At 38.5% G+C, this 14,367-nt stretch overlaps 1 protein-coding gene and 1 pseudogene across 1 annotated transcript in view; one reads left to right on the top strand and one right to left on the bottom strand.

Moving 5' to 3' along the window:
- Window positions 1-14,367, top strand: part of LOC133553996 (plexin-A1-like) — a 162,813-nt pseudogene that overhangs the window by 16,406 nt on the left and 132,040 nt on the right.
- LOC133553997 (plexin-A1-like) overlaps window positions 1-14,367 on the bottom strand; it is a 648,088-nt gene that overhangs the window by 608,678 nt on the left and 25,043 nt on the right. The window contains exon 6 of the mRNA XM_061902321.1: window positions 7,121-7,183. Coding sequence (XP_061758305.1) covers window positions 7,121-7,183 — 63 coding nt within the window. The remainder of the gene's footprint in view (window positions 1-7,120; window positions 7,184-14,367) is intronic.

Here is a 14,367-nt window from a genome sequence, read left to right as displayed (position 1 = left end):
ATAAATTGAAAATTATATATATATATATATATATATATATATATATATATATATATATATATATATATATATATATGTATACATGTATATGTACATATGTGTATATATGTATATGTACATATGTGTATATATGTATATGTATATGTGTATATATATGTATATGTGTATACATGTATATGTACATATGTGTATATATATATATGTATATGTGTATATATATGTATATGTGTATACATATGTATGTATATATATATATATGTATTTATGTATACATATATGTATGTATACACATATGTATATGAATATATATATATATATATGTATACACATATGTATATGTATGTATATATATGTATGTATATGTGTGTGTGTATATATATATATATATATAAAATGTATGTGTGTATGTATATGCATGTATATATGTGTGTATGTGTATATATTTGCATGTATATGTGTATATATGTCTATATATACATGTATATATATATATATTCATATATAAATGATAAATGGGTTGTACTTGTATAGCGCTTTTCTACCTTCAAGGTACTCAAAGCGCTTTGACACTACTTCCACATTTACCCATTCACACACACATTCACACACTGATGGAGGGAGCTGCCATGCAAGGCGCCAACCAGCACCCATCAGGAGCAAGGGTGAAGTGTCTTGCTCAGGACACAACGGACGTGACGAGGTTGGTACTAGGTGGGATTTGAACCAGTGACCCTCGGGTTGTGCACGGCCACTCTTCCACTGCGCCACGTGATGCGTGTATATATGTCTATATATGTGTGTGTATATATATATATATATATATATATATATGTATATATATGATTGTAATTGGTTAATAAGAGTATTGAACAATTCGAAGTTTTTATTCAATCAGAAATATGAAGCAGCTAAAATGCACCAAACATGGTTAAGTGTAGATAGAGTGTTTTGAATTTTTCCCATCATCCCTTGCAATGGATTTAAATGGTTGTAGTTTAGATCTTTTTATGCTGATTGGAAGTTGTTTTGTTTATTTTTGTTTTTTATAAATATCCACAACGTTCAATGAACAGGATGTGTTGTGTGTGATTGTTTGTTGAAGTCGTGCGCTGGTGGATATTTGGTTTTCTTTCTGCACCATGACTAGGAAAGGTTGTGTGGATTGGATCATATAAGTAAATGCAGTTTAATGACCAGTTGGTGACATTTGTATTTTATTCAAAAATGCCGTAGTTTGAGATCCTTCCTGGTGTATTATTTTAAGTAAAAAGAAGTTCATGTATCTTTAAGAATTGTGCTTTCAGAATGTTTTAGGTAGCAGAGGTCAAGCACTCTCATATGCTACCTGTTTTCCTTTGGGCTTCAGCCGTGAACATTCTCAATACATTTCCCCCGTCAAATCGTCAAGAATTATTTCCTCGTCTTTTGTTTATTTTCGACAATGTTTGATTCCAGATGCTCTTTGGATGCCTTTCCCTTTCAAAGGGCTGCAAGTCAACATAAGCGTGCGGAGAAAAGGCGGGCAGGGAACAAATGAGGCGAGAGACCGGGAAAAATGTGTGAAAGTGAAAGAAATGAGAGGAAAAGAAGAATCACCCGTAAGCAGCGAGGCAGGGAGAAAAGGTCGAGAATGTTTTGCTCCTTAGCGCTGTTACAACATTGGTTGTCTTTCTGCAAAGTTTAAAAGTTACTTCTTCATACCAAAGACTATAAAAATGTGAGCCAATACTTCCCTGCTTGGCACTCAGCATCAAGGGTTGGAATTGGGGGTTAAATCACCAAAAATGACTTCCCGGGCGTGGCCGCCACTGCTGCTCGCTGCTCCCCTCACCTCCCAGGGGGTGAACAAGGGTGATTAGTCAAATGCAGGGAATAATTTCACCACATTTAGTGTGTGTGTGACAATCATTAGTACTTAAACAATGCATTTTTCCCCATTATTTTACGTAAGAAACATTTTCAATCCACATTAAGTGAATACCTCTGCGTGCGCTTTATAATTTTGCACAGGCTCCATAGGTTAAAGTAAAAAAAAAAAAAAATGTGTGGTACTTTTGCCGTACTGTCCTTACAATGAACTCATCAGCGCCATTAACACGGTAAAACAGTTTGTGTTTTACAGCTATAACAACATTGGTTCAGTTGCTGCTGTGTTGTTGCAATAATCGTGTTCAAAAGTAATCCCAGTCATTGGCCAAGTATGTTTTCACTATTACAATGCTTTTTTTTTTCAAACTTTATAAAAATCCTTGCAAGAAAAAGTTTCCTTGAAATTAAACAATGAATACATACCTCTGCGTGCGCTTTAAAATGTTGCATACACTACAATGGTTGATGTAAAAGTAATGTGTGTTACACTTGCTCATTACTTGTTTACAATGAACTCATCAGCGCTATTAACTCTGACCCAGCAGTTTGCGCCTTACCGCTATTACAACACTGGTTCTGTTGCCGCTGTGTTGCAATATGCGTGTTGAAAAGTAATTCTTCATTGTATTATTAAAATGACAACAGGCTCCTAGAGGAACTAAAATAAACAGCCCTGCATGCGCTTTAAAATGTTGCTGTACTCTACTTTTGGGGTGAAAGTCATGTGACTGTAAGTTTGCTCTTAAGTACTATTACAACATTGGTTCTGTTGTTGCAACACACGTGTTAAAACTAAGCCAAAAGATAACGCTTCATTGCTCTATGGAGGGCATTTTTCAAAATGATTTGTTGTAAGAAAAAGCTTCAAACAACATGAAATAACAAACACCTCTGCGTGCGCTTTAAAATGTTACACAGGCTCCATAAGTTGATGTAAAAAAAAAAAAATGCGTGGTACTTTTGCCGTACTGTCCTTACAATGAACTCATCAGTGCTATTAACGCGGTAAAACAGTTTGTGTTTTACAGCTATTACAACATTGGTTCAGTTGCTGCTGTGTTGTTGCAATATTCGTGTTCAAAAGTAATCCCAGTCATTGGCCAAGTATGTTTTCACTATTACAATGCTTTTTTTTTTCAAACTTTATAAAAATCCTTGCAAGAAAGTTTCCTTGAAATTAAATAATGAATACATACCTCTGCGTGCGCTTTAAAATGTTGCATACACTACAATGGTTGATGTAAAAGTCATGTGTGTTACACTTGCTCATTACTTGTTTACAATGAACTCATCAGCGCTATTAACTCTGACCCAGCAGTTTGCGCCTTACCGCTATTACAACAGTGGTTCTGTTGCTGCTGTGTTGCAATATGCGTGTTGAAAAGTAATTCTTCATTGTATTATTACAATGACAACAGGCTCCTAGAGGAACTAAAATAAACAGCTCTGCATGCGCTTTAAAATGTTGCTCTACTCTACTTTTGGGGTGAAAGTCATGTGACTGTAAGTTTGCTCTTAAGCACTATTACAACATTGGTTCCGTTGTTGCAACACACGTGTTAAAAGTAAGCCAAAAGATAGCGCTTCATTGCTCTATGGAGGGCATTTTTCAAAATGATTTGTTGTAAGAAAAAGCTTCAAGCAACATGAAATAACAAACACCTCTGTGTGCGCTTTAAAATGTTACACAGGCTCCATAAGTTGATGTGAAAAAAAAAATGTGTGGTACTTTTGCCGTACTGTCCTTACAATGAACTCATCAGTGCTATTAACGCGGTAAAACAGTTTGTGTTTTACAGCTATAACAACATTGGTTCAGTTGCTGCTGTGTTGTTGCAATATTCTTGTTCAAAAGTAATCCCAGTCATTGGCCAAGTATGTTTTCACGATTACAATGCTTTTTTTTTTCAAACTTTATAAAAATCCTTGCAAGAAAAAGTTTCCTTGAAATTAAACAATGAATACATACCTCTGCGTGCGCTTTAAAATGTTGCATACACTCCAATGGTTGATGTAAAAGTAATGTTTGTTACACTTGCTCATTACTTGTTTACAATGAACTCATCAATGCTATTAACTCTGACCCAGCAGTTTGCGCTTTATCGCTATTACAACACTGGTTCTGTTGCTGCTGTGTTGCAATATGCGTGTTGAAAAGTAATTATTCATTGTATTATTACAATGACAACAGGCTCCTAGAGGAACTAAAATAAACAGCTCTGCATGCGCTTTAAAATGTTGCTCTACTCTACTTTTGGGGTGAAAGTCATGTGACTGTAAGTTTGCTCTTAAGCACTATTACAACATTGGTTCTGTTGTTGCAACACACGTGTTAAAAGCAAGCCAAAAGATAGCGCTTCATTGCTCTATGGAGGGCATTTTTCAAAATGATTTGTTGTAAGAAAAAGCTTCAAGCAACATGAAATAACAAACACCTCTGTGTGCGCTTTAAAATGTTGCATGCGCTCCAACGGATGATGTGAAAGTCATGTGTGTTACACTTGCTCTTCACTTCTTTACAATGAACTCGTCAGCACTATTAACGCTGACCCAGCAGTTTGCATTTTACCGCTTTCACAACATTGGTTCAGTTGCTGCTGTGTTGTTGCAATAGATTGGTTGATAAGTAATCTGATTCATCAGCCAAGTATGTTTTCACTATTACATTGCTTTTCTTTTCTCAAACTTTACAAAAATCCTTGCAAGAAAAAAGCTTTTTTGAAATTAAATAACAAATAAATACCTCTGCGTGCGCTTTAAACTGTTACATGCGCTCCAATGGTTGATGAAAAGGTCGTGTGTTACACTTGCTCTTCACTTGTTTACAATCAACTCATCAGCGCTATAAACTCCGACCCAGCAGTTTGCATTTTACCGCTATTACAACATCGGTTCAGTTCTTGCAGTGTTGTTGCAATAGACTTCTTCATAAGTAATCGGACTCACAAATCAGTTTTATTTTGCAGGCATATTTATATTTCTTCATTATACTATTCCAATGCATTTTTCTTTAAAGGTAATGTCAATCCTTGCAAGAAAACATTTCTAACGTAATTAAATAAATACTAAATACCTCTGCATGCGCTTTAAAATGTTGCTCTACTCCGAGTGTGAAAGTGTTCTATTGCTCCATTGTGGCCATCCATCCCTTTTTCTACCACTTATACCCTTTGGGGTTGCTGGCGCCTATCTCAGCTACAATCAGGCGGAATGCAGGGTACGACCCCGGACAAGTCGCCACCTCATCACAGGGCCAACACAGATAGACAGACAACATTCACACTCACATTCACACACTAGGGACCATTTAGTGTTGCCAATCAACCTATCCCCAGGTGCATGTCTTTGGAGGTGGGAGGGGCCTATCCCCAGGTGCATGTCTTTGGAGGTGGGAGGGGCCTATCCCCAGGTGCATGTCTTTGGAGGTGGGAGGGGCCTATCCCCAGGTGCATGTCTTTGGAGGTGGGAGGGGCCTATCCCCAGGTGCATGTCTTTGGAGGTGGGAGGGGCCTATCCCCAGGTGCATGTCTTTGGAAGTGGGAGGGGCCTATCCCCAGGTGCATGTCTTTGGAGGTGGGAGGGGCCTATCCCCAGGTGCATGTCTTTGGAGGTGGGAGGGGCCTATCCCCAGGTGCATGTCTCTGGAGGTGGGAGGGGCCTATCCCCAGGTGCATGTCTTTGGAGGTGGGAGGAAGCCGGAGTACTCGGAGGGAACCCACGCATTCACGGGGAGAACATGCAAACTCCACACAGAAAGATCCCGAGCCTGGATTTGAACCCAGGACTGCAGGAGCTTCGTATTGTGAGGCAGACGCACTAACCCCTCTGCCACCGTGCTGCCACATGGCCTCTATTGAGGCCATTTTTCAAAATAATTTGTTGTAAGAAAAAGCTGCGCTCTTAACTACAAACCCCGTTTCCATATGAGTTGGGAAATGGTGTTAGATGTAAATATAAACAATTTGATGCCAGCAACACGTGACAAAGAAGTTGGGAAAGGTGGCAATAAATACTGATAAAGTTGAGGAATGCTCATCAAACACTTATTTGGAACATCCCACAGGTGTGCAGGCTAATTGGGAACAGGTGGGTGCCATGATTGGGTATAAAAACAGCTTCCCAAAAAGTGCTCAGTCTTTCACAAGAAAGGATGGGGCGAGGTACACCCCTTTGTCCACAACTGCGTGAGCAAATAGTCAAACAGTTTAAGAACAACCTTTCTCAAAGTGCAATTGCAAGAAATTTAGGGATTTCAACATCTACGCTCCATAATATCATCAAAAGGTTCAGAGAATCTGGAGAAATCACTCCACGTAAGCGGCATGGCCGGAAACCAACATTGAATGACCGTGACCTTCCATCCCTCAGATGGCACTGTATCCAAAATCGACATCAATCTCTAAAGGATATCACCACATGGGCTCAGGAACACTTCAGAAAACCACTGTCACTAAATACAGTTTGTCGCTACATCTGTAAGTGCAAGTTAAGGCTCTACTATGCAAAGCAAAAGCCATTTATCAACAACATCCAGAAACGCCGTCGGCTTCTCTGGGCCCGAGATCATCTAAGATAGACCGATGCAAAGTGGAAAAGTGTTCTGTGGTCTGACGAGTCCACATTTCAAATAGTTTTGGGAACTATTCGACATCGTGTCATCCGGACCAAAAGGGAAGCGAACCATCCAGACTGTTATCGACACTAAGTTGAAAAGCCAGCATGTGTGATGGTATGGGGGTGCATTAGTGCCCAAGGCATGGGTAACTTACACATCTGTGAAGGCACCATTAATGCTGAAAGGTACATACAGCTTTTGGAACAACATATGCTGCCATCTAAGCGCCGCCTTTTTCATGGACGCCCCTGCTTATTTCAGCAAGACAATGCCAAGCCACATTCAGCACGTGTTAGAACAGCGTGGCTTTGTAAAAAAAGAGTGGGGGTACTTTCCTGGCCCACCTGCAGTCCAGACCTGTCTCCCATTGAAAATGTGTGAAGCGTAAAATAGGACAGCGGAGACCCCGGACTGTTGAAGGACTGAAGCTCTACATAAAACAAGAATGGGAAAGAATTCCACTTTCAAAGCTTCAACAATTAGTTTCCTCAGTTCCCAAACGTTTATTGAGTGTTGTTAAAAGAAAAGGTGATGTAACACAGTGGTGAACATGCCCTTTCCCAACTACTAGTCAAAGCGGCGCCACTCTTTGGGTTGGACTTAAAACAGCTTGTACGGCCTCCAGCACACACTTACCTTCTTCGCGCAACGAAGGCTTGTTGTAGTCGGCTTCTTTTCCCAAATCCACGGGCCTGGGATCTGCGTAAACACGGGAGACAGTCGCCGAATTAATGACTGATTTTTTTTAATATACATACCGCGGGGGTCAGCATCCCGTGGCTCTTTAGCGCCGCTCTAGTGGCTCCCTAGACCTCTTTCAGAGATGTGTGAAAATGGGAAAAGATGACGAAAAAAAAAACTCTTTTTGTTTTAACATATTTTCTGTAGGAGAACATGACTCAAACCTTTGTAATTGTTAGAAATCCCACTCCTTGCTATACCTGCTTCACTGAGTATTTGGCAAGCACTGTTTTTTGGGGGGGTTGTAACGCGGGTGTATATTCTAGCATCCTGGAAGAGTTAGTGCTGCAAGGGTTTCTGGGTATTGGTTCTGTTCTGTTTATTTTGTGTAACGGTGCGGATGTTCTCCCGAAATGTTTGGTGTGGGTTCACAGTGTGGCGCATATTTGTAACAGTGTTGGCGTTGTTTATACGGCCACCCTCAGTGTGACCCGTATGTCTGTTGACCAAGTATGCCTTGCATTCACTTGTGTGTGAAAAGCCGTAGATATTATGTGACTGGACCGGCACGCCCCCGATATTGTAGTCTGGGTGGAAATTGGGAGGATTTCTAAATGTGTTTTTGGTGTGGGTTCACAGTGTGGCGCATATTTGTAACAGTGTTGGCGTTGTTTATACGGCCACCCTCAGTGTGACCTGTATGGCTGTTGACCAAGTATGCCTTGCATTCACTTGTGTGTGTGAAAAGCCGTAGATATTATGTGACTGGACCGGCACGCCCCCGATATTGTAGTCTGGGTGGAAATCGGGAGGAATTCTAAATGTGTTTTTGGTGTGGGTTCACAGTGTGGCGCATATTTGTAACAGTGTTGGCGTTGTTTATACGGCCACCCTCAGTGTGACCTGTATGGCTGTTGACCGAGTATGCATTGCAGGATTGAACTTTCACAGTATCATGTTAGACCCGCTCGACATCCATTGCTTTCCTCCTCTCCAAGGTTTCTCATAGTCATCATTGTCACCGACGTCCCACTGGGTGTGAGTTTTTCCTTGCCCTTATGTGGGCCTACCGAGGATGTCGTAGTGGTTTGTGCAGCCCTTTGAGACACTAGTGATTTAGGGCTATATAAGTAAACACTGATTGATTGATTGAAAGGATTTGCAAATCATTGTATTCTGTTTATATTTACATCTAACACACTTTCCCAACTCATATGGAAACGGGGTTTGTAAGTCCAACTTTGCAGCGTTGTTTTGAAATATTCAGCGCCCCGGCAAGAAGTTCCCACCTGGCTCCGTGCTGAGCGGGAGATGACTGGAAGTACGACAACTGCCGAGTCAGCAGAAGAGTGACCCTCCCTCTGATCAGCTCGCACACAAATTGAGGCTCACCTCATTTTGCTGAGTGCTCGCTCGTGTGTGTGTGTGTGTGTGTGTGTGTGTGTGTGCGTTTGTGTGTGTGAGACTTTGAGGAAGAGGATTATCCAACCCGTGCAGCATCCTCTCATCAGTCATGACGAGTGGAGCGTGCTAACACAAGGACACACCAGGTGTGCACACCAGGTACTATTTTGTCCGACTTGCTTCGGGATTTTGGTTTGATTCCACAAATGTATTTTTTCCATATGTTACCACAGCGTTCCATCAATGGATTTATTTTTTTTTTTTTCCTCTGAGACATTATTGATGAATTATGTCTGAGAGCGGTTGAGTGGAAATGGAGTGCAATACTTGTCTGCAACCAGCAGAGGCGCTGTTGGTGCAAAATTGAATTATTGAATTATATATTTGAATTACATTTATATAGCGCTTTTCTCTAGTGACTCAAAGCACTTTACATAGTGACACCCAATATCTAAGTTACATTTAAACCAGTGTGGGTGGCACTGGGAGCAGGTGGGTAAAGTGTCTTGCCCAAGGACACAACGGCAGTGACTAGGATGGCGGAAGCGGGAATCGAACCTGCAACCCTCAGGTTGCTGGCCCGGCCACTCTACCAACCGAGCTAAACATTTTTATTTATGACTTGAATCAAACAATATATCTCAAATTATAATTTTTAGTTGAAAGTTTTTTTTAATTCTTCGTAGATTGATAGTTTTCAAACAAAGAACTTGTAAAGAAAATGAATTAAATTAATACGAAACAAGATTATCCATCCATCCATCCAGTCTACCGCTTATTCCATTTTGGGGTCGCTGGCGCTTATCTTGGCTACAATCAAGCGGAAGGCGGGGTACACCCTGGACAAGTCGCCACCTCATCACAGGGCCCAAAACAAGATTAATAATTGATAAAATAAAAGTGACTAATTTGTCAAAAAAAATATTTACTTAGACTTATAAATTTATTATTAAAACAAGATTAAAGACCTACTGAAAGCCACGAATAGCGACCATGCAGTCTGATAGTTAATATATCCATCCATCCATCCATCCATTTTCTACCGCTTATTCCCTTTTGGGGTCGCGGGGGGCGCTGGCGCCTATCTCAGCTACAATGGACTTGTCCAGGGTGTACCCCGCCTTCCGCCCGATTGTAGCTGAGTTTATATATCAATGATGAAATACTAACATTGCAACACATGCCAATAAGGCCTTCTTAGTTTACTAAATTGCAATTTTAAATTTCCCGCGGAGTTTCTTGTTGAAAACGTCGCGGAATGATGACTCGTGTTGTGACGTTATTGGTTGTAGCGGACGTATTAGCCCAGCACCACTTAGGGCTAAAAGGCGTCTCTTTTCATCGCATAATTACACAGTATTCTGGACATCTGTGTTGCTGAATATTTTGCAATTTGTTCAATTAATAATGGAGACGTCAAAGAAGAATGCTGTTGGTGGAAAGCGGTGGATTGCAGCTGCTTTTAGCAACCGAAACACAGCTGGTTTCTTTGGAATAAGAAGAAAAAAAAAGATTAACTAATAATAAAATAAAAGATTGAAAAAATTCTCAAAAAAATACAACTAAGATGTTGCAATACTTATTTTTTCTTGAAAAACACATTTTCAGACTTGGAAAAGGAGAAAAAATAATAATAAAAAGATAAGTTTATATTACATTTAAATATTGACTAATTTCTCAAAAAAGTTAATTTTTGCAAGATTTTCATACATAGAAAAAGAAACAAAACACTCTTGAGAAACTATTTTGGAAAAAGTATTTTAAAAAATCTAACTATTATAAGATTTATTTTTGTTTTAAAAAATGTATTATTGTCAAGTTTTTCCCTCTTGGAAAATGCCTTTTCAGACTTGGACAAAGAAGAAAATACTCTGGTGAAATTAAAATAAATACATAAGATAATTTAATAATAAAATAAAACATTTAATTTTTTTTTAATTAAATGTTTTGGGGAAAATATTTTTGGACTTGGAATAAAAACAAAAGTAACAAAATAATATTAGCTAATAACATAGAAGATTGAATAATTTCTCCAAAAAATAAACAACTTAGATTTTTCAAGATTCTTTTTTTCTTGGAAAACATATTTTCAGACTGGAAAAAAGAAAAAAAATTCTGTGGTGAAATTAAAAAAAAAGTTAATAGAATAAAATATTGACTAATTTCTCAAAAAAGTTCAACTTAATTTTTGCAAGATTTTCATACTTAGGAAAAAAATACTCTGGAGAAATTATTTTGGAAAAAGTATTTAAAAAACTAACTTATAAGCTTTATTTCTGTTCCAAGAAACTTATTATTGTGCAAGTTTTTACCAAGAAAAAACACAACAGATCAAGATTTAAAAAAAAAACACACAAATTTGTTAATACTGTTTATTTTGTATTTAAATATTACGTTATTCTTAAAAAATATATATATTTTTAATCAAAGAAGAATTTTAACTGCACCCCCGTGAATTAAACTTCTCATAAAATTTTTACTTCTAAAAAAAAATAATTCATAGTTTTTCTTCTTTTAACTTTTTAGAGGCGGTAAAGTACCGAATATGATTCATTAGTATGGCGGTACTATACTGGTATTGGTATACAGTACAACCCTACTAGAGACGTGTGCCTTTGCAAAGTTTGCAAACACTAAAATATTTTTCTTTACTTAATATGTAAGTAATATTCTTAGAATCCTGAGATAATGCCATCCAAGCAATACATTTTTTTTTAATTTAAACATAACCCTGTTTTGAATGTTTCCATCAAGCCTCTGTGGTTGTTGTTCGGCGGGACAAATTAAAAGCTTTGTCGGGCCCCCAGTTGATTAGTCCTGACTAGAGTTGCAAAGGGTTGGACATTTTCCAGATATTTACCACGGGAAGTTTGGAAATATTGACCATTTTTTGATGATTCAAAGTTGGACACCGTTTATGGGAATATATGGGGAGTTCCAATAATGATCTACAAACCCTGTTTCCATATGAGTTGGGAAATTGTGTTAGATGTAAATATAAACAGAATACAATTAATTGCAAATCCTGACAAAGAAGTTGGGAAAGGTGGCAATAAATACTGATAAAGTTGAGGAATGCTCATCAAACACTTATTTGGAACATCCCACAGGTGTGCAGGCTAATTGGGAACAGGTGGGTGCCATGATTGGCTATAAAAACAGCTTCCCAAAAAATGCTCAGTCTTTCACAAGAAAGGATGGGGCGAGGTACACCCCTTTGTCCACAACTGTGTGAGCAAATAGTCAAACAGTTTAAGAACAACCTTTCTCAAAGTGCAATTGCAAGAAATTTAGGGATTTCAACATCTACGCTCCATAATATCATCAAAAGGTTCAGAGAATCTGGAGAAATCACTCCACGTAAGCGGCATGGCCGGAAACCAACATTGAATGACCGTGACCTTCCATCCCTCAGACGGCACTGTATCAAAAATCGACTTTAATCTCTAAAGGATATCACCACATGGGCTTAGGAACACTTCAGAAAACCACTGTCACTAAATACAGTTTGTCGCTACATCTGTAAGTGCAAGTTAAAGCTCTACTATGCAAAGCGAAAGCATATATCAACAACATCCAGAAACGGTGCCGGCTTCTCTGGGCCTGAAATCATCTAAGATGGATTGATGCAAAGTGGAAAAGTGTTCTGTGGTCTGACGAGTCCACATTTCAAATTGTTTTTGGAAATATTCGACATGGTGTCATCCGGACCAAAGGGGAAGCGAACCATCCAGACTGTTATCGACGCAAAGTTCAAAAGCCAGCATGTGTGATGGTATGGGGGTGCATTAGTGCCCAAGGCATGGGTAACTTACACATCTGTGAAGGCACCATTAATGCTGAAAGGTACATACAGGTTTTGGAACAACATATGCTGCCATCTAAGCGCCGTCTTTTTCATGGACGCCCCTGCTTATTTCAGCAAGACAATGCCAAGCCACATTCAGCACGTGTTACAACACCGTGGCTTCGTAAAAAAAGAGTGCGGGTACTTTCCTGGCCCACCTGCAGTCCAGACCTGTCTCCCAAGGAAAATTATAAAGTGTAAAATAGGACAGCGGAGACCCCGGACTGTTGAAGGACTGAAGCTCTACATAAAACAAGAATGGGAAAGAATTCCACTTTCAAAGCTTCAACAATTAGTTTCCTCAGTTCCCAAACGTCTATTGAGTGTTGTTAAAAGAAAGGTGATGTAACACAGTGGTGAACATGCCCTTTCCCAACTACTTTGGCACGTGTTGCAGCCATGAAATTCTAAGTTAATCAAGTTTATGAGTTTGAACATCAAATATGTTGTCTTTGTAGCATATTCAACTGAATATGGCTTGAAAAGGATTTGCAAATCATTGTATTCTGTTTATATTTACATCTAACACAATTTCCCAACTCATATGGAAACAGGGTTTGTACTTGAACTTTAATCCCTGTTAATTCTGGTTAGTTCCCATGGACAGTTCCCAACTTTGAATATTCCCGGAATTGTGCAACTCTAGTCCTGTTGGTCTTAAATGTCTCCCATTCTTCCAATCTCTCTCCGGCACAAGAACAGAAAAAAAAAAAAAAAGATGAAACGTGTCTGCGGCAACTTGAGGTTTGTTTTTTTTTGTTGTCGGAAGTGTTGCGACTTGGACGTGGAAATTGGTCCCATTTATCATCCACTTTACTGGCACGGAAACATTTGACACGGACACAGGAGGATCACATATTGGTGACACTGGACTAGAAGATATATTTTAGTTCTACAGAGACACCCAATAACTGTCATGGTTGTAATTATGAGATTATTTTATTGGCCGTTTTAATTGTTGCTTTCCAAGTTATATTTGTGCAAAAGTATCCCTGCAAACATGACAGGAAGGATTTTAGTGTGTGTGTGTGTGTGTGTTCAAAGCAGCATGCCTTTTGTGTGCATGCAATCTAGTGAAATAGTGTGTGTGCGTGTGTTTGAGTCAGCGACTTTGTGTGTGCAGGACTTTGCTTTTAAGCACATTCTTCTGCTGGAATAGTGGGAAGGTTTTAACATAACATTTCATTTTGCTCCTGGTGGCGTCTCCTGCAGGGTTCAACTCATGTTTTTTTGTTCTTACTCGTGCATATTTACTCAGCAGGCAGCTGGGAATGAGGTTTTTTTTAATGTGTTTTTAATGCAGTAGTTGAATTAGCTAAGTGGGGATGTGAGGGTTCAGTTTAATGGGGTTCAGGTCGCGCCCCATTTGAAGCTCCCACTCTTTCGGGAAGACATTCGTGATGACTTTATGCTGGTTTAAAGGAAAATGTCTTTAATATATTTCCGTATTAAATATTTAAAAAAATATATATACACTTTTTTTGAAATTGTGTGTGTATTGTTGGCAATAAATAAACAACAGATTGTATTCTTAAAAAAAAAAAAAAAAGCTACATTTTGCCATATATAAAACCACTTCTTAGCTGGGGTATTTTAAATGTACTTTTGTAATAAATATTTACATTTTTATACTTCCCCTCGACCCGCAAACACCTGTTTCTTTATTTTTTAGGGCGGAAAAACACCAGAAAAATTATATTAAAAAAATATTGAATATCCTAAAAAAAAAGTTTTTGTATTTTAGATATGTTTTTATATTCAATATTCCCCCCCCCAAAAAAAATTAAGGTCTCCAAAAATATGAATACATTTTCTATGAAATATGGCCTCAAAAAAAATCTTAATTACCATTTTCTTTTTTTAATAAAAAAAAAAGAAAACAGTTCTTAATTTGTGTAGTTTGAATATATTTTCTTATAGAAGATTTCACAAATTATATACTTTGTCTTGA

The sequence above is a fragment of the Nerophis ophidion genome, linkage group LG06, assembly GCF_033978795.1.
Source record: "Nerophis ophidion isolate RoL-2023_Sa linkage group LG06, RoL_Noph_v1.0, whole genome shotgun sequence".
NCBI classification, from domain to species: Eukaryota; Metazoa; Chordata; class Actinopteri; order Syngnathiformes; family Syngnathidae; genus Nerophis; species Nerophis ophidion.
Note: the sequence above shows the minus strand (reverse complement) of the source record. Positions and strands in the feature narration are given on the sequence as shown.